This window comes from Copadichromis virginalis, linkage group LG1, assembly GCF_057382275.1.
Source record: "Copadichromis virginalis isolate Kocher_CV1m ecotype Utaka linkage group LG1, C_Virginalis_male_GT1.1, whole genome shotgun sequence".
NCBI lineage: Eukaryota > Metazoa > Chordata > Actinopteri > Cichliformes > Cichlidae > Copadichromis > Copadichromis virginalis.
This window is the reverse complement of record NC_140618.1, coordinates 24,649,343-24,673,320: the sequence shown is the minus strand read 5'-3', so window position 1 is coordinate 24,673,320 and position 23,978 is coordinate 24,649,343. Positions and strand designations below refer to the sequence as shown.

Below are 23,978 nucleotides of genomic sequence, written 5' to 3'. Positions count from 1 at the left end.
GTCTGAAACCTGACATTTTTTCGTCTGAGACTGATACCTGACAACTTTTTTCCTGAAACCCAACGATGTCCTAAAATGTACACCGTAGCGGTGACGCTAATCAGAAGGCTGGACCGTCCAATTTCCCCAGCCGTTTACTTCCGGCCTACCCGACCTTCTGAGGACCCGGCCCACGTAGATCGTGTAGGAATGTTTAGCTTATTTTAGAGTTTAGAAATGTTAACATAGAATGTAGAACTATTGTAGAGACATTGACACTGCCCTCTATGTAATAAAGGCCTCATTGTGTTGTGAACTTAGGAGTAGATTGTAGGAGACCCCTCCCCCACTTGAACTGTGAAAGTAAAACAGAGAGGAGTTAATGCTGAGTGGAAATTCCCCAGAGAATGTTTGGGTGGGGGTCTCAACATTTGTAACTGGATAACTGTGGTCTGGAAGGGAGATGGGCATGACCTGTTTATTTTCAAACCGTGCATATTGTTTAAAGCCTAAATTATCTGTTCACTAAGTTGAACGTATCGCAGTGTAAATTCACTCAGTATGTTAAAGAAACGGTGTGTGATCCGTCTTAGTTATTAGGAAAAAGTGGCGGTGTGTGATCCGTCCCCGTGCGTTAAAGCAGGAAACGTGTGTTACTATTAGTTAGAAAGCGGGGTTTAAGGCCTCGTCGCCGGCTGAGGGCTGTGTGCGCTCCGAGTTTGGCAACTCCACCCTTGGTCGGACGCGTCCTTGGGATTTGCCGAGGTGGTGACCTGGGCACTGGGGGCGCCCTAAATAACTAAAGCTAGGTGTTGGATCCTAGTCACGGTTGATAACCTGCATGAGAGTGGGGGCAAGTTGCTTTGTTAGTGAGAGAACGACTGCTTGGCTCGTCCCACTGACTGCAGTGTGTGTAGACTGTGTAGTTGTGTGAAAGCGCCGTTAGAGTCGGCGTCTCGTCTGAAGTACGGGAGTCAATTAAAGTAACAAAAAGAATTTGTGTCTAAAAGTGTGTGTTTGTGGTGTGCAGAAATTGCAGCAGGAGGGCGTGTCGCGAATTGTTGCAAACTGTGAAGTCAATTGGGGGGTTTAATTTGGTTTTATTTTTTATGGGGAAGAGAAACTGCGGTATCCAGTCCGTGGCGCAGTTTGAATAATTCGTGAGGCAAATGTGGCGCGATCTGAAGATCGTGAGCCTAATTGTCCTAGTTAGGTTGAGGTGTATAAAAGTGGACGGCACCTGCTCTGTGTGCTGATCAGGGCGTTGTCCTGAATCAGCAGAAGTGTCTCGCAGAATGTTTGAATGGGACTGCGGGTTCACACATGGAACGAACGAAGAGTAAAATGTGCGTGTGTGTGAGAGAGAAAGAAAAGGTGGGGGCGAGTGACCAGCCTGTGAGTGTGTGTGAATTGCTTGATGACAAAAAGGGAGACAAAGTAGATTAGTTGATTTTCTGTGAAAAATAATAGTTAAGAAATCGTAGTGATCAAATAGGAGAAAATGAACTAAAGTAATTAAAAAATAAACAGTGGATTAGTGTTAAAGTAATGATAAATAAATTGATAAAATTAACAGTGACATTTAAAGGTGATTAAGTACTCAAGGATGAATGGAGAATTTGATTGCTGACTGTATGAGAGCTGTTGGGGTGAAAGGAAGATGAGGTTGGAGGAGTGAGTTAACAGGTTAATGTGTGGGTGTAAAACAATGGGGTAATAAAAAAAGAGAAAGAAAATCATGAAAACAAAGAAAATAAAAAGTTTGGAAGTGTGAGTGGGAAATTGTCTCCAACTGGGGGAAGCAGTGATGCAACAGGTCACCTTCTTCCCCTGCTGGACACAAAAGAAAACATAATTTGGAGTGTTGTGGATGAAAATAATTATTAACAACATCAAGAAGATTTTTGTGTTTGCGGTTAAGAACAAATAAAAATTTCATTTTTGGGGTTTAAAGTCAGAGTTTAAAACAAAATAAGTAGAGATGTGTTGCTTTAGGAGTGATGAAAACATATGCAGTCACAGTGAATAATGAAAGTCTCTCAGTCTGTCGATTACAGGTGGGGAACGGACCTGGATCAATTCTCCATGGGCAGCAGTCGGAAGAAAATTATAGGTTAAAATCATTAGAAAAAATAGAAACACCCAGCCAGAATTTATTGGCTGAATTGTTTTGCAGCTTCCCGTCCTCATCCTGAACAAGCAAGCTCCAAGGAAGCTGATCTCTCCCTGAAGACACCGAGTGCAGTTCCAGAAGCATAAGCATGAACATCAACAGTGGACAGAAGTCCAAGAGACAATACCAGAGTTCTGAGCAGAGAGGTCCAGCAGCGCTGTGGGCAAACGGCATCAGAAAGAGAAGAACCACCATCTAGATTGGATGGATGGAGATGCGTTTCCAGCAAGCTGCAACCTCACTGTGTGCGAAGGACTTTTGAGAAGACTGTCTGAGTTTGACACTTGCCATGTTTGGAGCAAGATGGCAATGAAAGAGACGGTGGGACAAAGAGAGACACGGGACAAAGCTGAAAAAAACTGACTGCCATTGGACTGAAAAGTGGGAGAGAAGAAAAGGAGCAGAAGAGGGCTGAGGCTGCTGTTTTAGTGTGGGCAATCAAATTGGGTTAAGGAATCCGGGGAGACAAACGACTGCCTGGAAGTGGAGGATTGACACAGTGTCCAGACCACCACAAAAGGGGGAGGAAGACAAGCACTGAGGTATGCAAGTGTACTGTTAGAAAAATGGAAAGGTGACACCACACATGCAGATAATATGCACCAGAGATAACAAAAAATCATACACAAAGTGTTACACATTAAAAGAGGGTATTTGTAGAAGGGGTTGACAACACTCAGCGTGGTTGCCTATGGTAACCTGCAAGCATTTGTGGTTTAGCTGTGCCTGACTATGACAGTTTTTCATTTAGATGTTTCTGAAACAAAATTTGGAGTGAACGGAGTTTTGTTTCAGAAAAAAGGGGGAAGGTACATAAAAGGATACATAAAAACAGAAAATGTATTAACCCGACTAACACACAGACACACACACATGTAATGAAGATCAAACACAATTTTAAGTAGGCAATACTGTTACCATCATCCTGTCTGGTTTATTGAGTGGGTTGAGAACTGATACATAGACGACTGAATTAGTATTATTTTGGGGAACATGATAGCAGGGGTGAACAGAATCCTGCAGCCAGAGTTTAAATGAGTGAAACTAGCAGATTTTTTGTTTTTGTTTTGTTTTGTTTTGTTTTGTTTTTTGTTTTTGTTTCTGAAGTATGGGGAAGGTTTTACCATGGCACCAAGTTTTACATTTGGTGTTTTCTCACCTATAAGAGAAAGAATATTCTGTGACAAGTCTTAAGACCGGGCTTCTGTATTTTTTCTTTTTCTTTTGTTTTTCAGTTTTATTTATCATTTTTCATTTTATTTTTATTTTTTGAACAGTGCACTGATTTCTGTTTGTGAATTTCTTTTCTTTAAGCAGATCTGCACATCGGGAATTAAAAGTGCTACACGTCATTGGGAAAATTGTTGCAAGTGAGTTTCTCCACATTAAAATGGGCTCTGGAGAAAGCCACTTATTTGGGACAATTAGAAAATGAGAGTCCCTCCCTAAAAAGGATTCAGCGAAGTAATCCGATCTAAAGTTTTTCTTTTTCTTTTTGAAATGACGTCATTTTGCTGAGAGTGGAAACTAAATGCGACGACAGGTTCCACTATCAGCAAAGAAAGAAAGAATGGATGAATGAATGAATGGAAATAAAAACAAACTGACTGACTGGTAAAAGCTGACAAGACTTGACCACGACTCAAGGTTAACCTCCACCTAGACAGGATAAAAGGGTGGATGAATTTATGTGTTTCTTTTACAGGAGCAGAAAGATGACAGCAACATCTGAGGTTGCATGACGATTTAACTTTTAAATGCCATTTTCTATGTTTGTGAATCTACCAGGGGTGTGTTGCTCACAGAAGTTACTGTGAGAAAGTGTGTACACACCTGCGCAGCGCTAACATTTGCATTCTTTTTTCTACAGCATTACAGTTCTTTATGTGATTTGATGATGTGATTTCTAACAGAACAATTGGTTGGTGTTTGTTTCTCTACTACAGGTTATGAGTTGGTGATGCTGTTACACTGTGTTGTTGGGAAAATGTTGAAGGTTACTTTGACGATGTGAATAACGTGAGAAATTTCCTGTGTTGAAACCAGTGTCATTCTTTTTACAGCAGGCTTAATTTTATGGTCTTTTACGGCACCTCTGGAATGTGGATGGCCGACGCCTGCCCACCAGGATAATCCATGTGTGCTCCTAATGTTTGTTTTCCTAAGAGTGCATGTAGAGGATTCAGCAGAAAACAGACAAGTGACATGAGAAAACAAATAAGGGATGCAGTGTTTATGGAATAGTTGAATATGGGCTCATTAGCCTGCCACTATTGAACTCATAGTGATAAAATGGGTGGAGTGACATTGTTTAAGGAAAGTCACAGATTAAATTGTGGAATAAATTGGGATGATTCATGATTTGGGACAAATTATGGTAATAATAGTGATTTAATGATTGGAGAAAACCTGCACATGATACTTGTCTGTTATGCTGAGTACGTTATCACTCTCATGATCTATAGTTGGTTGCAAATGTGAAGTTTGATTTAACAGATTTGTGTTCCAGGTTAAACAAGTTAAACAAGCTTAACATGTCACTGCTGATTAATGTTTTTACACAGGGTTACAGGTTGGAGTATGGCTGCTCCAAGTGGGAAACCCTGGAGATTGTTTTAGAGAGAATGTGCAACATTCTTGTGCATGGCTCATTGGGGAGTTGACACATGGTGAAAGCCATGTGGCAAGAGGAGTGTTATTTTTAATCTGTAGATGTCGTGAGGTGCCATGACGAGAAGGAGTGGCTGAGAGGATCGTCCACAAGATGAGAGCTGAGGCCAGGAGAGAGGCTTCAGGAGGATCAGAGATCATCTTCAGCACAGCAGACATCGCACACAGAGCTGTGCTACTGAGCTTCCAGGAGATCAAGAGGAGACTTCCCACAGTAAAATCTTAAATAAAATGAGAGATTCAATGTTGACGCTGAGGAAGACAACTAAGGTGTACGACGTGCTCTGCCTTAAATCTTCAGCAGCGTTGGAACATGAGAACCTGAGGGATGGAGAGAGCGTGCCAAGCTCCAAAAGTGACAGCGCAGCGGAAGTCCAGCGATAGAATTGTGATTCTGTGTGAGGCACAAATACTAGGAGACTGGGAAATAGTTGACACCACTTTTCCCAAGGATGAAGATCACCTGAAGTGTGTCACTTTGCCATGCAGATTTGATGCTCTGCAGAGAAGCCTTCTGTGAGGGAGAGATGTAAACAGACGAGCCTTTTATCTACATTTAACTCATGTCAACTTCTCTAGGCTGGTTGAGGGGGAATTGGAGAGAAACAGTAGTGTTAGGTGTGACTGTGGTTATTGTAACTGTGATTTTTCTTATAAGTGAATTGCCCAGAGACAGACCTGAATCCATTCCAGCGACTCCACCATCACAGGCCACGGTGAAGCGAACCAAACGTAGTGAAACAGGTAAATCAGATGAGTGTTTTGATTATTATGGCGGTGTAGAGTTGGACTACGTTAAAGGGTCCACAATCTCGTATACATTTAATCTTTGTGCTGTCATTAAATGCAAGGGCTTGCTGAACAGTTGAGTCCAACATCTTTAATGGCAGTACAAAATCAGATGGCGTTAGATATGTTGTTGGGAGAAAAAGGGGGCGTTTGCGTGATGTTTGGGGATATGTATTGTACTTTCATTCCAAATAACAGTTCCCGACGGCTCTGTGACCCGAGTTCTGGAAGGCCTAAAGATGTTGTCCACCACAATGTATGAGCATTCGGGATTAGATGACCTGCTGGAAGTGTGGATGACCTCTGTCTTTGGGCAATGGAAAGATTTCATTATGTTAATTATGGTTTCTTTGTTTGTTTTTATTGCAGTATTAGTGACATGTGGGTGTTGTTGTGTGCCTTGTATCAGAGCCTTGTTCGTAAGACTCATCAATCGTGCTGTGGGAGAATCTGATACAAAGGCAGACACCATGATGCCACTTTTGGGAAATGGGGAGTCACAGTATGAAAACATTATGGTGAGCGATTTAGTTTAGTTTTATCTGCCATAGGGCAGATAAAAAGGGAGATTTGTAGGAATGTTTAGCTTATTTTAGAGTTTAGAAATGTGTTAACATAGAATGTAGAACTATTGTAGAGACACTGACACTGCCCTCAATGTAATAAAGGCCTCATTGTGTTGTGAACTTAGGAGTAGATTGCAGGAGACCCCTCCCCCACTTGAACTGTGAAAGTAAAACAGAGAGGAGTTAATGCTGAGTGGAAATTCCCCAGAGAATGTTTGGGTGGGGGTCTCAACATTTGTAACTGGATAACTGTGGTCTGGAAGGGAGATGGGTTTTATGACCTAGGGAGTTACCTACACCCACAGTGTTTTAACTGTCACGCACACACATCCACACGCACACTCACTCATGTGCACACACATACACACAGGTATGCGTACACAGTCACACACGAGCACTCACATAGACACGCAGGAATGCGCACATGTAGGCATTCATGTGCTCGTGCACATAGACACAGACAGAGTTTGCAGCACACCGTGGGGGGTTTTATGATGGGGACGCCTCTATAAAGCTGGCTGTAGAGGGACACACCGGCCTCGTCTTCCCTTCTAGAAGTGCATGCTTAAATGAAGATGAATAAAGATGAATAAAGGTTTTGTGAAATGACTACTGAGTTCCGGTGCCGTCTCTGGATGCCTCGACGAATAAAAGAACCGGGGTAAAACTGATTTCTTAACAATCGCGAAGGCCGGGTCCTCAGGAGGATGCAGCCCATGAATTTGGACACAATCATAGTTTCTTTCCACTGTGTTCCTGTTAGAGATGGACCGATCCGATATTACGTATCGGTATCGGTCCGATACTGACCTAAATTACTGGAGCGGATGTCGGAGATAAATAAAAAATGTAATCCGATCCATTAAATATCAAAAAAGCACCTCACAAAACTTGCGACACGGCGTAACTCGGCTCATAACCGTAGCACTCAGAGCAGTGTGCTCACGTGATAGAGCGGCTGTGTGTATTTGGAGCCTTGCTACCAAACTCAGAGGAAGTTATCCCAGAGAGAAGTTAAGCAAGTGTGTAAGTTCATCTCTGAATGTTTGTAAAGCATTCCCACGTTAAGCTTATATGGAGCGACTGCCTCTTCTCTCTCTCTCTCCCTCCCTCTTCTGCTGCTACTTCAATCATGAAACTGCTTAATGATCAGCTGATCGACTTTTCTGTCACGACTCCCGTTTCTCTTGTTTGTTTTTGGCCCACTTTGCACCAGAAAGAGGAAACCAGCGACTGAATAACAGCAGCACGTTTAACCTTGATAAGCTGTTGTTAGAATTTATTTAATATTACTTTCTACACCAGGATCCTTTTCTACGTAGCTGACGGCTGGTAACTGTGCAGGGGCGGATCTAGCAAAGTTTAGCCAGGGGGGCGATAAGGCATTAACAGGGAAAAGGGGGCACAAAGACATACTTTTCTTTTTTATTCTCATTTAAAATGTCTAGCTTTTAATAAATAATTATCTGAATCTGACACCCAAAATTTTAATCTGATGTAAAATGTATAGAAGTCAATTACTGTATATAGTAACTATTAAGTCTAATATACCCTAGCAAGCTATAGTACTTTTTCCTTTGGGAAGGGACGATCTGTGCAGTCTGCAATTCTGTAGAAGAAAGATGTTGAATCTATTTAATTATTCTTGAAAAACAATTGATTTCTGTACATTTTCTTTTCACACTGCATCAAATTAAAGTTGATTACTTCGATTAAGCATCATGAGGTGGAGGGTGGGGGGGTGGTTCGCATACTTTTTTTTTTTTGCTGGGAGTTGCAAGTTAGGTTGCTTAATATTTCTGCTAAGTACTCTTTAAAATACCAGAATAGGGAGGATGGAGTAGGTTTAAGTTTATTAGATTGATCAGTTTTGCTGAACTATGAAATATTTTGGGTGCAGTGTATTTTTCATATACAGGTATAACTGAATAGCTTTAGTGTTGTTGTTTATTTAAACTTGAGTATGAACTTATACAAAATGCAGCAAGATATTAAAAAACAGTTTTATTGATTAAAAAACACACTATATCGGATTCATATCAGTATCGGCAGATATCCAAATTTATGATATTGGTATCGGACATAAAAAGTGGTATCGTGCCATCTCTAGTTGCTGTTAATGATAAACTACAAATTTACTCTAAATGACTATTGAATATCGATATTTTAATGTGAGAATCGATTCTAGAACATAAATAATTGGTATTGGAGGAATCAATATTTCAGGATCCATCCGCACATCACTAGTTGGGAGCCGAAAGGTCCTTTTTACGGTGGCCCCTAGAGACAAAGCACGTACAAACTCCAAAACACAACGAAAGTGCTCCAGGACGCTAGGGGCAGTGTTGAGCTTGATTTGCAAAATAAACGGCAAGTTTGTCTGTATGGGACGGTCTAGTCTTCCCAGGTTGCCTAGCAACCATGATACTAACCGCTGGAAACGTGTCATACAGCTTTGTTTGACAGAAATGAAGGAGAACATATTTTGTTCATTTGTTTGTTAAAACATGATTTTTGGGCTTCATTTCTGGACTGAACAGTCATTTAAGATTAGTTAGTAAATAACAATTAGCTAATGTTGTTCATGAGACTAAAGTCATATCACTTTGGTAATGTAAATATAATATGGCCAATATTATAGTTATTATATTAATCATTATTAGCTATTACAGCAGTGAACATGGACTCTGTGTCAAATACTGAGCTTCAGTACAGATTCAAGTTGCAGCTATTTATATGTCTTATCACCTTAAATCTTCACTCAAAGACAAGTATCTTTGACAGTGCATATATAGGTGTATCATATATAAGAGACAAATGTTGTTCCTTCAGTATGTTGGCATTACTAAATTTGGCTCATTGCTTACATATATTTATAAAAAGAAAATGTACAAGCTGTGATAACTGTTTCTGATAAAATGAAGAGTAGACTGATATATTAAATATTCCTTTATTGGGTGAGAAAATCAGACCATGTCATAACTGCTTTAAGTCTATACAGAATAGATATCAGAGCCTTAAACAGGCTGGCTTCTGCTAAATGGGTCAAACTGGGCAGAAAGTCTACAAACACATAACATCCTTATAGAATATGATGTAACACTATAGATCAACTTACCTCAGAATATATAAAGCATATAAACAATTACAGCAATATGATGCAACAAACACAGCAGTGCTACTAATCAAAAATACTCAAAGCTTCATAGAACTGAAACAAACATTTATTTTTAGGTCCATTCTGCTGCTGATACATACTTTAGGTTTCTGAATATTAAACTTGTTGCTGCCTTTCATAGTGTGTAACTTGAAGGCCCTGAGTACTTTCTCCCACACTGAAAACACTGGAATGATAATATTATTTGAAAATTACCTAATAAGACTGATTCAGGACAGACAATTAGGTATTTTAAACTTTTCTAGCAGTCCTTCACAAACAGGGAACAGTCTGTCTATTCTCTCCATCTGTCAGCTGCTGCTGGCTCTTCCTCCTCCTCTTCCTCACACACTGCTGAGTTTGTCCTGGTGGATCATCAGGGGTGCAAAGCCTCACAGATGATGTGCAGCAGTGGGTCCCTCAGTCTGTCCTCACTCTGGACACTTGCAGTTGTCACACATGGAAATCAAATGTGTGATAAGCTGCAGGATTCAAACTAGAGATGGACCGATCCGATATTACGTATCGGTATCGGTCCGATACTGACCTAAATTACTGGATCGGATATCGGAGAAAAATAAAAAATGTAATCCGATCCATTAAATATCACGAAAGCACCTCACAAAACTTGCAACACGCCGTAACTCACCTCAGAACGTTAGCACGTCGGAGCAGTATGCATCACGTGATAGAGCGGCTGTGGCATGCGGGACCTGTCGGTGGTCTGGATAGCATTTGGAGCTTCGCTAGCAACCCGGCATTTCATCTCCGACAAAGTTATCCCCGAGAGAAGTAAAGCAAGTGTGTAAGTCCATCTCTGAATGTTTGTAAAGCATTCCTGCGTTAAGCTTAACAAGCGACTGCTTCTTCTTGCTGCTACTTCAATCATGAAACTGCTTAATGATCAGCTGATCGGCTTTTCTGTCGCGAGTCCGTGTCTCTTGTTTGCTTTTGGCCCACTTTGCACCAGAAAGAGGAAACCAGCGGCTGAACAACAGCAGCACGTTTAAGCTTGATAAGCTGTTGTTAGAATGTATTTAATATTACTTTCTACTCGAGGATCTTTTTCTATGCAGCTGACGGCTGGTAACTGAGCAGGGGCGGATCTAGCAAAGTTTAGCCAGGGGGGCCGATAGGGCATGAACAGGGAAAAGGGGGCACAAAGACATACTTTTCTTTCTTATTCTCATTTAAAATGTCTAATAAATAAAAGCTGTTAATAAATAATTATCTGACACCCAAAGTTTTAATTTGATGTAAAATGAATAGAAGTCAATTACTGTATATAGTAACTATTAAGTCTAATATATATATATATACCCTAGTAAGCTATAGCACTTTTTCCTTTGGGAAGGTACCATGTGTGCAGTCTGCAATTTTGTTGAAGAAAGATGTTGAATCTATTTAATATTTCTTGAAAAATAATTGATTTCTGTGCATTTTTTTTTAACACTGCATCAAATTAAGGTTGATTACGTCGATTAAGCATCATGAGGTGGAGCGTGAGGGGTGGTTCCCTATTTTTTATTTATTTATTTTTGTTGCTGGGAGTTGGAACCCTATTAGTTAGATTGCTTAATATTTACGCTAAGTACTCTTTAAAATACCAGAATAGGGAGGATGGTGTAGGTTTAAGTTTATTAGATTGATCAGTATTGCTGAACTATGAAACATTTTTTTTTGCATACAGGTATAACAGAATAGCTTTAGTGTAGTTGTTGTTTTAAACTTGAGTATGAACTTATACAAAATGCAGCAAGATATTTAAAAAAACAGTTTTGTTGATTAAAAAACACTATATCGGATTCATATCGGTATCGGCAGATATCCAAATTTATGATATTGGTATCGGACATAAAAAAGTGGTATCGTGCCATCTCTAATTCAAACACAAGTGTAAGTTATACAGTGGGGCAAAAAAGTATTTAGTCAGCCACCGATTGTGCAAGTTCCCCCACTTAAAATGATGACAGAGGTCAGTAATTTGCACCAGAGGTACACTTCAACTGTGAGAGAAAGAATGTGAAAGAAAAATCCATGAATTCACATGGTAGGATTTGTAAAGAATTTATTCGTAAATTAGGGTGGAAAATAAGTATTTGGTCACCTCAAACAAGGAAAATCTCTGGCTCTCACAGACCTGTAACGTCTTCTGTAAGAAGCTTTTCTGTCCCCCACTCGTTACCTGTATGAATGGCACCTGTTTGAACCCATCATCTGTATAAAAGACACCTGTCCACAGCCTCAAACAGTCAGACTCCAAACTCCGCCATGGCCAAGACCATGTGAATTCATGGATTTTTTTTTCACATTGTGTCTCTCACAGTTGAAGTGTACCTCTGGTGCAAATTACTGACCTCTGTCATCATTTTAAGTGGGGGAACTTGCACAATCGGTGGCTGACTACATACTTTTTTGCCCCACTGTAAATACATGTTTATACTTTTATTCCACAATCAGAGAGAAAGAAACAGAGAGTGAGTGCAGGACAGACAGACAGGTGACAGTCTCAGGTGTATACACTGCTACAAAACAGCACAAGAGAATTCAGTGTTTGTGTTATTATGAAACAAGAAGAGTTCCCAGATGGTACAGTGGACACATGTGTGACTGCTGTGATTAAAGCATCTTTCTTTCAGCTTAACGAGTGAACCATCAGCTCATTCAAACACACGTTAAAGTCCGTTTGGCTCGACACCACCGAACAGAGGCAGCAATATAATATAGCTAACATTAACAGTGCAGTGAATCCTGCTTGTGCTGTGATATTCAGGACTGCAAACCGAGCAGCATCACTGAATTTTAGCTTGTTGTGTTTGTGGATATATGACTGACTTTAATTATCCATAAAATCATCAGATTCTCTGTAAGATTAAAGTCAACTATTGAACGGCATATATTTTTGAAGTAAAGGCTTTAAAACCAAGTTAGTACAAACATCGCTAAAGTCACATAACTTTCCCGACATGTGGCCAACAGTAATGTTTTAATGTTCTTCATTATAAAAACATTTGCGCATAAATAAGTGACATAATATTCAGTACTTACTTCTGAAAGTTTACTCTTCGGCGGCTCCGCTTCCGACGTTTTTTTCGGCAAAATTATCCACACCACCGCCGGGCTATGAAATCTGCGATATGTTGGGCCATGAAGGCTACACCAACCCATCCTTAAAATTCAGGGAAATTAAGGACGCATTTGAGGGCCGTATTTCGAGCAGCCTTTGAATTGGGACAGCCTTCGTCGTGTCACTGTGACGTAATTGGCCTTAAAATGCGGCCTTTAAGGCTGCAGACAGTCTACCACAATGTTATCTTTTATGTGATTCCTGTTTTACTTGACTGTATGTCTAAAATGTGATAAATAAAGTTAAAAAAAAGAAAAAAAAGGCTGCAGACAGTCCAAATCCAGTCATTGGTACTTCCTGGCTTATGTAGTTACTAGGTAACAAAAGCTCAACACTGCCCCTAGCGTCCTGGAGCACTTCCGTTGTGTTTTGGAATTTGCATGTGTTTTGGGGTTTGCAAGTGTTTTGGAGTTTGCAAGTGTTTTGGAGTTTGTACGTGCTTTGTCTCTAGGGGCCACCGTACCTTTTAGATCTTTCAGCTCCCATCACTAGCAGCATGGCCCTTTCTCAATTCTAAGTACGCGAGGACATACTCGTGTTCTCGGTGAGACTGGACTTGCCGAGACTGCACGGGAGTACCGACTTGCCGAGAACACGAGCACGGCCTTGCAATTTGTACAATTGGAACACCAGCGTACTTGATGATGTCACACATCTGGAGTTTTTACTGCCGTCCCCTTTTAATTTAACTGTGAGTAATATGTTATGAAGCTTAACTTTAATCACAGCCTAACCGATTTACTCAGGAACAAATAAAACACTGAAATAAACCAAAGTTAACATTTAGAAGTTATCTAATTTACTTATATATCATGTTTAACCTCAGTACCGAAATATCTATTAATAAAAATAGTGTACATGTATGCCTTAATAAAAACAAGCAAGTGAGATGTTAGAATGCTTTTATTTTTAATTTTAGTGGACACTCAATACAATAGACAGCTGCTGAGGTTTGGGGTTTGCTTAACCTTAGTAGCAAAAAGACCGTGGGGGTTGAAAACGATGTGCCAGGAGTCCGCTGTTCTCGCCGGCTTTAGTGATCCTCGACCTCGCTGTCTGCTATGGAGCTGGCGGGTCACAGATGTCTCCGAAAACATCGGAACACGTTTGGAAATTAGGGCTGCCACGATTAGTCGACTAGTCACGATTACGTTGACTATTAATATCGTCGACGACTAATTTAATAGTCGACGCGTCGTTTGAAGCTTTGTAAGATCACAAAAGACGCAGGAATAAGTAGTAGGATTTAAGAGTGTAATAACGGACTGAAACAGAAGATGGCAGCACTGCATGTACAAGGATGCCAGCTGCCGTTAAACCCCGAAGAAGAAGAAGTAGCTCTGTCCCAGAATTCATAGCGCAGTTTCCAACAATGGCGGCAGCTAGTTAGTTTTAATATTACTCTTATTACTCTTTCTGGGTCACAAAATAAACGTTTAACATATTTTCAGGCGAGAATTTAGCTGTGTAAACCTCAAATATCTGCTCAGTTTATCAAGACACCACATATTTTCAAAAGCGCTCTGACGTTTTCGGAGACGTCTGTTACCCACTAGCTCGATAGCTAGCCGGGAGCAAGGCTCACTAGAGCCGGTGAGAACACTGGACTCCCGGCAAATCGTTTTGTTTTCAAACCCACCGCCGTCTTTCGGTACTCAGGTTAAACATATATAAGTCACTTAGATAACTTAAAAATGTTATTGTTTGGCTTTTTTTTTTGTATTTTATTTTTTTAAGTTATAGTTTTTACACAGCTGAATAAACGTCAACCAGACAACTGATTATCAGAAGTGTGAGATACTCGAGAATATACTCCGGTGTCCCGTTATATTTTAGATAGCAAGGAGTTTATTAAACTTCACCGAAACAATCTGCAAATGTCATTAAAATTTAATCAACTGTCATCTGGTCTTTATTTTTAGTTAGCACATACCTTAAACACTTAAAGCTGTAAGCTAATGATAGTTATATAAGAGCAGATGCATGCTGGTGCAATAAGCTGTACGTTTTACGTTTTACAAAATTCCAGAATCTCAGGTGAAACGTCACAAAATTTTGACAACCACCAAACATTTAAAACAGTAAATGAGAGCAGGTACAAGGATTCTGCACAGAGACGTAAACACAAAGCGCTGACCTGCGGATCAGAATCAGCCTTTCTCACCCGACGGCACGGACACGGTTGGGGCTGAAAGTCGACAGCTCGCTGATTCTAATGTTTCGGCAGGTCCGCGCTTTGTGTTTACGCCCTTTTTGTGCTGATTCTAAAGCTGTTAGTTTGATCTCTCTCCAAACAATATTGACCGAACCAGCAGCAAAAGAAGATCCAAACTAAGCTTCACATAAACATCGTCATGAATTCCCTCTTACTTTTGCTGTTTTGCTTCCACCACAATAAAATCACACTTCATGCACAGCTCTCTCTCTCTTTCTCAGTGCATTTCAAGAACAGTTTCCAGTCTATCCCTGAAATCTGTTTTCTTCATTATTCGCTTGCTTGTTACGCACAAGACTACCATTGTTTACAGCGCTGTCGGCCGATGTTTTTTTTTTCCTTTTACTTACTTCTGAAAAGAAAACCTAATTTCTGCCGTTCAATAGGCTTCTGAACAAATTTAAACTTTTTAAAATTATACAAAATGGAAAACGCTTAGCCGTGTCTCTAATAAAACCGCTGTAACTTCAGAGGTAATGTTCATAAATTGATTAATGGTTTTCTTTCGTTTTTGATGTACTGCAGAATATTTTTATAAAATCCCAGGCCAGGAAAATCACCTTCATGTTTTTCTGTGTTTTATCTTCAGCTACGTTGACACAAAGGCATCTGCTGTGATGCTCACACCTTTGATAAAGTCTGGAAAGTGTCAGCTTCCTTTTTATAGATACAAAAATATGTAAATTTACTGATCTGAATTATAATATTTCTGACTGTCTGAGGCAAAATTTCCCAGATTCAAATCAAATTGAATCGAATTGAATCAAATGGAATCGTGGATCGAATCGATTCAGGACCTTGTGAATCTGAATCGAATCGATTCTAGAAATCAGTGACCATACCCAGCCTTAACGAGAACGCAAGTACGCATATTGAGAAAGGGGCCCTTTCTCAATTCTAAGTACGCGAGTACATACTCACGTTCTCGGTGACACCGGACTTGCGGAGACCGCACGCGAGCACGGACTCGCGATTTGTACAATTGGAACACCAGCGTAATGGATGATGTCACAGGTCCGGAGTTTTTACTGCTGCTTTAGTGGACACTCAATACAATAGACAGCTGCTGGGGTTTGGGGTTTGTTTAACCTGAGTAGCGAAAAGACCACGGGGGTGTTGAAAACGATGTGCCAGGAGTCCGTTGTTCTCGCCGGCTCTAACTCCTCAACCTCGCTTTCTGCTATGGAGCTGGCAGGTCACAGACGTCTCCGAAAACTTCGGAGCGCGTTTGGAAATATATGATATCTTGATAAATCGAGCAGATATTTGAAGTTTACACAGCTACTTTCTCGCTTGAAAATAACTTAAAAGTTTATTTTGTGACCCAGAAAGAGTAATATTTAAACGTTTTTAGTCCCACTCGTCAGCCATTGCCGCGTTTGAGTTTTGGACGAAATGCATTCTGGGATATTTAGCTGTACCAAGTCCACACAAGTCACCACCGATGCATGCTCGATAAAACGGGTGGAGTGAGAACACATCCGGGACTTTTGTGCGTTCTCGGCTTGATGCGTACTTCGAATTGGAACAGTACTTGGTCTCCGACTGATGACGTATCACGAGTACACGAGAACGCAAGTACACACAAGTACGCATATTGAGACAGGGCCAGGGCCCCAGTCTACATGCGGTGTCTCACTGAATAAAGCCCCACTACAACAGTGACATGTGGAACCTTATTATTACAAAAAAAATTAATAAATTCACATAATAAAAAAAAAAACAAAACGATATACAATGCATTTTTGATAATGTTCACTGTGACTCACTCAGTACATTATATCTCAGCTACAGAAGCACAGACCCTATTTACTAACATTTTACATTAAATCCTTCTGTCAGGTTGCACTGGCCAAGCAGAGTCTTAAATAAGAAAGGAGGGTATGAGCACCGCTGGACTGCACCCAGGACCAAACCGAAGTTGCTGGCTGCAATTCTCCTCTTGTGATATACTGAACTTTTATAAACAAAGACAAATTAAGAGACACAGTTAACTAAAATTTCTTGCTTAACACCTAACAGACTTAATTTCTGTCACGGTCCGGGGCAGCGGCCGTGTGGAGAGTGGAAGGAGGACTCAAAGCGCAGCACTCATTCAGGTGTGAGGGTGATTTATTGATAATAACAAACATAAAGAGGAGATGGCAAAACAGAACTACGGATGAACTAAACTGGGTGAAACTACACAAAGGAGTGGCAAACCTGAACACGAAGGGAGAGCACGCAGAGGATTTCACAGGGTAGATGCAGAGTACGCAGGGTAACACAGAGGATGAACACAGGTAGGAACACAGACGACACGACGAGGAGCAGAGGAAATCACACGCTATAAATACACAAAGAGACACTGGGAAATCACACACAGATGGGGGAAACAGCTGGACCTGATTAACCTGACGAGACAGGGGAACACTAACACCAGGGACCAACAGAGGGAGCACAAACCCAGAACCCAGTGTCTAAAATCCCAAACACAAACCATCCCAAAACAGCCATGAATAATAATGAAAGTAATAACAATAAGTACATAAACATAAAGTCACTGAGTCATGGTCGCAGGACCATGACAGTACCCCCCCCCCCTCAAGGGCTGGCCCCCGACAGCCACAGAAACACACCACCAGATCCGGGCGGGCGGCAGGGGGCCCAGGACGGAGGGACCGGACCACGACCACGGACGGAGGCCCCAGAGTCCCAAAACAAAGATGAACACAAAACCCACAGGGGAGCAGAGTCCAAAGCACAGTTCAGGAGGCCGTCCACGAAGAAGGCAGCGGCGGCGCGTAAAGAGTTCAGGAGGCCGGCCGTGCGGAAGGCAACGGCGGCGCGTAAAGAGTTCAGGAGGCCGGCCGTGCGGAAGGCAGCGGCGGCCACACAGGCGATGGCGGTCCGGGGGCCGGCCGTGCGGAAGGCAACGGCGGCCAGTCAGGCGACGGCGCTCGGCCAGTAGCCTAGCCAGCGGTCCAGAAAACGGCCGTTTAGCTCCAGACCCAAACGAGGCTGGGCCAGGCGAGGCTGAGGGCACGGAAGCCGGGACCGCAGCAGGCGGAGATGATGATGCAGACACGAAGGCTGGACCAGGCGAGGGTGCAGACACGAAGGCTGGACCAGGCGAGGGTGCAGACACGAAGGCTGGACCAGGCGAGGGTGCAGACACGGAGGCTGGACCAGGCGAGGGTGCAGACACGGAGGCTGGACCAGGCGAGGGTGCAGACACGGAGGCTGGACCAGGCGAGGATGCAGACACGGAGGCTGGACCAGACGATGGAGACACGGAGGCTGGACCAGACGATGCTGATGATGCTGATGATGGACCAGACGATGCTGATGATGCTGATGATGGACCAGACGAAGATGAAGCTGAAGCTGGACCAGACGAAGATGAAGTCGGACCAGACGAAGATGAAGATGAAGCCGGGCCAGGCGAAGATGAAGATGAAGCTGGGCTAGGCGAAGCAGACGCTGAAGCTGGGCCAGGTGAGGATGAAGCTGGACCAGAACCAGGCGAGGCTGAAGCTTCAGGCTGAGGCGTGGCAGTAGCAGGTGGTAGCGCTGCAGGTGATGATACTGCAGGAGGCGGCGCTGCAGCCACAGGTGGAGAAGCAGCCACAGGTGGAGAAGCAGCCACAGGTGGCCGGACGGGATCCTCGGGCCCCCCAGCAGGCGAAGCAGGAGGCTGGACGGGCTCCTCGGGCCCCCCAGCGAAAACAGCCGCAGAACCAGTGGGCACCGGGGCCCCCGGCACACATGAAACAAAGCCAGTAGGCACGTGGGCCTCTGGCACACATGAAACAAAACCAGCAGGCACGTGGGCCTCTGGCACACATGAAACAAAACCAGTAGGCACGTGGGCCTCTGGCACACATGAAACAAAACCAGTAGGCACGTGGGCCTCTGGCACATGTGAAACAAAACCAGTAGGCACGTGGGCCTCTGGCACACATACGGAGGGCTGCAGCTGCGCAGAGCACTGACCCTGCTCAGGCAGTGACAGCCCGGTGCAGTTCACAGCTGGCATCTTGGCCACCAGGGGTCCAGAGTAAGCTGAGGGCAGCAACCCCGCCTCTGGGGAAGCCCCGGAGTGAGTAACAGTCACTAATGTTGCCAGCTGTTGAGGAACAGGTCCGTAATGTAACAGTTTGTCTCCCTGCTCAGAAACGGCGGTGGAAAAACAGTGTGAAAATTGTGGCTTAAGGGAGGCTAATGGTTGAGCTACAGACTGGGAAGCTTGTGGCTGGACACAGAACTGAGCCGGAGAATGGTGATAGAGTCCTGGCTCAGAAGGAGCGGCAGAGAAACAGTCTCTCGGTTTCACAGAGGGTCTGTACACGCCCACTTGCGAAGGGTCCGTTACCACGAAGGTGGGTAAGCGATCCGAACAGTCTCCCATCCCGCTCTGGATAGCCCCAGAAAACAGAGTCTCGGAATCTGGGGAAGCCAGAACATGTCGCTCGCTCACCGCCTCGGACTGCTCGGAAGTAAAAGCAGACGGGGGGTGAAGACCGAGGTCCAGAAGGAGGAACTCCCGCTCCCACGAACAAAGCGAGCCCAGAAGCCATGGGAGACCGGTCACCAGACGCTGTAGCCGCCTCTCTACAGCGCGCTGGGACGTGCCACCCGGGCTTTCCAGCCACAGGTCGATCAGCTCCTGTGTGGCATCGATGAGATTTTCCCGTAGTTCCCTGGATGGATTAAGCGCTGCTGGGTCCATGTTGTGGTCGCGTTGTACTGTCACGGTCCGGGGCAGCGGCCGTGTGGAGAGTGGAAGGAGGACTCAAAGCGCAGCACTCATTCAGGTGTGAGGGTGATTTATTGATAATAACAAACATAAAGAGGAGATGGCAAAACAGAACTACGGATGAACTAAACTGGGTGAAACTACACAAAGGAGTGGCAAACCTGAACACGAAGGGAGAACAGCAGGGAGAGCACGCAGAGGATTTCACAGGGTAGATGCAGAGTACGCAGAGTACGCAGGGTAACACAGAGGATGAACACAGGTAGGAACACAGACGACGCGACGAGGAGCAGAGGAAATCACACGCTATAAATACACAAAGAGACACTGGGAAATCACACACAGATGGGGGAAACAGCTGGACCTGATTAACCTGACGAGACAGGGGAACACTAACACCAGGGACCAACAGAGGGAGCACAAACCCAGAACCCAGTGTCTAAAATCCCAAACACAAACCATCCCAAAACAGCCATGAATAATAATGAAAGTAATAACAATAAGTACATAAACATAAAGTCACTGAGTCATGGTCGCAGGACCATGACAATTTCAAGGCACTTTCTTACTTCAATGCATTCTTCGTTTGCCCAACTGTTGCTTCCTTGACCTGTTTCTCCTCTTCCTTAGACACAGCCAGTGATGCCAGTAAATAATTAGCCTTGTCTTCTGCTTGGGCAAATCGCAGGTTCCTTAGCACTCCATCAAATGTCTTTGTTGGTAGAGTCAAGATTTAAAGCAAAAGGATTTTAAAGGTTTTAATGGGACCAAGCAAACTTGACCACAGAGTAGACAAAGTCGAGTGTAGAGTACACAAAATACATATAAAATTAAAGTGGGGACAGTGGAGGCAAACACAATGATCTGTAGTTTACAGGAGTTTACATAACTGTATAATTTATACCATGTGTTAAAGTAAATATCAAATTCCCTGAGGGCCTTCTGGACTCAAAATCCACCCCATCCCTGTAAAACGCTGAAGTTTTGAGAGAGATGCCATTGCCCATTCTTTGTCCTCCTGGGTGACAGGTCTTTTGATTCCAGCTGAAATAAAATAAAACAAAAAATACTTTTAATAAGTAGTAATTTTAAGATCAGATACTATCGAGCATTTATATAGGACTCTTCACTTAAAGAACACTTTAAATTTTTTGATGTTCACTACATGTGTGTCTCAATATTAAACACAATGCTTTAAGTAAAATTAAGAGAATAATTAGAACAAAGAGTGAATTTTAAATGAATAACTGACCTTGTGTTGTTGATGGTGTCATGTCAGACACTCTCTTGGCAGTAATTTCTTCTGCTTAGGATAATTTCACGCTCTTCTATACACATTCCACATCAGTGCCATACACATTCTTCTCCACCCAAATCAACAATGCAGCCATATGATGGCACTTATCTTTGCCAATCGGGCACTCCCAGGAGCTGAACCTCATTGACTGACCCTCAACATGCACGTACATTGAAAGAAAGTTAATGCTTACCCTAAACATTCTAACAAACACTTGCAGTGCTGCTGTGTGTACTGGCACCACTGTAGCTAGTCACCTGGCAGATAGATAATCTCAACTAGGCTAACATAACTAACTCTCCAAAAAACTCTGTTATGGAGATTTTCAATTTTGTTTACTTCCACTGTTTTAGCAGTGTTGTATGTGCGTGTGTGCGTTTTATTAAATACATTAGCCGGTACAAAATATATCATGTCAGCTGGCTAGCTTACTTCTAACTCACCTCAACCTTATAAATCTTCCTTTTCATGGATGCCTGGATACTACCCTTTATAATACTGCCTGGGAGAACAGTTACACTGACCACTTTATATCATGGCCTGGATCTGGGGACCCAGGACTTATGTCTTTTTGTACTTACCTCGGGCTGGCGATCCTCATGGGTCGTCCTCCTCGGGAGGTCCTTATAAATATGTTTATTTTCCGTGTGTAGTGTTTTGTTGTTTTCTCTGCTTACCCCCTTTCTGTGTGTGTGCTTATTTGTGTTTATGCTTCCGGATGTTTTGGATCTAATACAATTATTTCAATATGTTTTGGAGTCTGATTCACTTTCACATTTTTCCTCTCTTTTCTTTTATACATAAGGAATGAACTCGGAAGCTGTACAGACAAGAATACTCACGATTGCCCCAGTTGTTCAACACATGCAGTGTGATGGAGTGGATGACATCTACTTTGTGGTCCTGAGAGACAAAAAAAACAAGATGGGTTAGTCGGACAAAAGTTTTTTAACTCTTGAAAGGATGGTAAATTTAGGAATACTGTGATTACTATGAGGGAGGATATACAGATAGCAGCGGGTGCTAATCTCGAAGTACTCTGGATTGAAAAGTCTATTTAATAATAATATATAATAAAACGGCATTATCTGAGTAATTTTCATGGAATATATTATGAGCTTAATATGTTTTTTATACCTCACTCATGAACAGGGTGGAAAAGTCCATTTTCAGCCCTCCAATACTGAAAATCAATCCTGGTGGATGAAGAGAAACACAGAATAAGAAGAGAAGCTTAATCCTGAAGAAAAGCACGTAGTACTACCACAAGGCCAGCAGGAGGACCAAAAGTCCCAATGCGTTCATGGCTCTAAAGCAGGGGTGCCCAATCCCGGTCCTCGAGAGCTACCGTCCTGCAGCTTTTAGATGCATCCTTGTTCCCACACACCCGAATCAAATGAATGGCTTGTTATCAGGCCTTTGCCAAACATGATGCCATGCTGAAGAGGTAATCAAACCATTTGATTCAGCTGTGTTGGAGTAGGGATGCATCTAAAAGCTGCAGGATAGTAGCTCTCGAGGACTGGGATTGGGCAGCCCTGCTCTAAAGAGACCTCTGTTGCTGTCACTACTGTAGTCAACAAAATCATCAGTGTTGTAGTCCACAGTGTCACGGTCATCAGTGTTGTATTCAACTGTGTCTTGGTCAATATTGTCAGGGACTGGACGGGGCCGTCGCCTTTTGGAAACTCTGCACAGAAAAAACAAAATCATGTAAGAAAAAATCTACATGGAAGAACAAATGGATTATGATTACAAAACATGCATCTATGTCAGTGGATGACAACAAAGAACATGTAGACCAGCACTAACCTGTGTAAAGTCTCCTTGTAGGAGATTAAGGGCTCTCCTTGGCAACCATAATAGCCGTTAGGACACTCGAGCCAAACATTAGCGGGCATCATTCTAGCTTATAATCAACAGCGGATCCGGTTCGGATGAGCTGGGAAACGACTGGATCCAAATCAAGTTCCAGACTCGCTGTGCAAGTGGACTCCGATCCGGACCTGGTTCGCGGATCTGTTAAAGAAGACATTACAGGCTCTTTATTTTGGTAATACACATTAGTCCTTCTATGCCAACTAAAATATCTTTATTGTTATATTTGTTGCCATTTCTGCTATCCTCTTGCAGGACTCTAGAGTGCGACCAATTTGGTCGCAAATGCGACCAAATTTTTCACTGGTGTGACTAAAAAAAATATTTGGTTGCACCAACTGTTTGGGTAACAAAAAAACAAAAAAAATTTATGCAACTCTCCGTGTGGTCAACAACAGACACACATTATGCCCCTCTCATGGACCAAACCAATCAGAGATAGTCAAGGGCGGGACCTCTCTATTTGGCCGTGGTCCAGTTGAAAGTGCAGATGGATAGAGGGAGGTGAGTAGCTTTAAATATAACTGTGTTTTGTCAGAAACGCCAGCTTCTCAGATTAAAGCTCACAAAACTATTTCAACAACCACCAAACAGCAAATGAGAGCAGGTACACGGATTCCACACAAAGACGTAAACACAGAGTGGACCCGACGCATCAGAATCAGCTTTGTCTTTCTCGGCATTCTCACCCGACGGCCCGTAGACGGACACGCTGTCGGAGCTCACCGATTCTGATGCATCGGGTCCGCTCTGTGTTTACGTCTTTGTGTGGAATCCGTGTACCTGCTCTCATTTGCTGTTTGGTGGTTGTTGAAATAGTTTTGCGCTGATTCTGAGCTGCAGGTTTTGTCTCTATCCAACCAAAATTTGCAGAGCCAGCAGCAAAACAAGCAGCAAACTGCGCTTCACATTTGATAAACATCGTCATGAATTCCCTCTGACTTTTGCTGTTTTGCTTCCACCACGATAAAAATCACACCTAATGCACAGCTCTCTCTCTCTCTCTTTGTACTTCAAGAACAGTTTCCCGTCTCAAATCTCTGTTTTCTGCATTATTCATTCTCTTATTACCCACCAGTCTACCGTTGTTTACAGCGCTGTCGGCCACTGTCGTTTTCTTTTCTTTTTCTTTTTTCACTTAAATGACCTTGGACAGGAAAGCCTAATTTCTGCTGTTCAATACTGAAGAGATTTAAACTTTTTAAAATTATGCAAAATTACAGAATATTTCAGAATATTTTTAAGGTTATCTGCTATAAAAAGCCAGGCCAGAAAAATCTCCTTCATGTTTTTCTGTGTTTTATTCTCAGTTACTTTGACACAAAGGCATCTGCTGTGATGTTCACAATTCTGATGAAGTCACACATGTATCAGTACTGATAAATGATC

At 42.7% G+C, this 23,978-nt stretch overlaps 1 protein-coding gene across 1 annotated transcript; it reads right to left on the bottom strand.

The window, feature by feature from the left end:
• Window positions 1-20,219: 20,219 nt before the first annotated feature.
• LOC146718815 (uncharacterized) lies at window positions 20,220-22,729 on the bottom strand. Its single transcript, XM_085452046.1, has 5 exons — window positions 22,524-22,729; window positions 22,265-22,401; window positions 21,849-21,907; window positions 21,554-21,614; window positions 20,220-20,458 (listed from the first exon to the last, which is right to left on the bottom strand). Exons 1-5 carry the CDS (start codon window positions 22,613-22,615, stop codon window positions 20,337-20,339), a joined length of 471 nt encoding a protein of 156 aa, XP_085308172.1. The 5' UTR covers window positions 22,616-22,729; the 3' UTR covers window positions 20,220-20,336.
• Window positions 22,730-23,978: the final 1,249 nt, after the last annotated feature.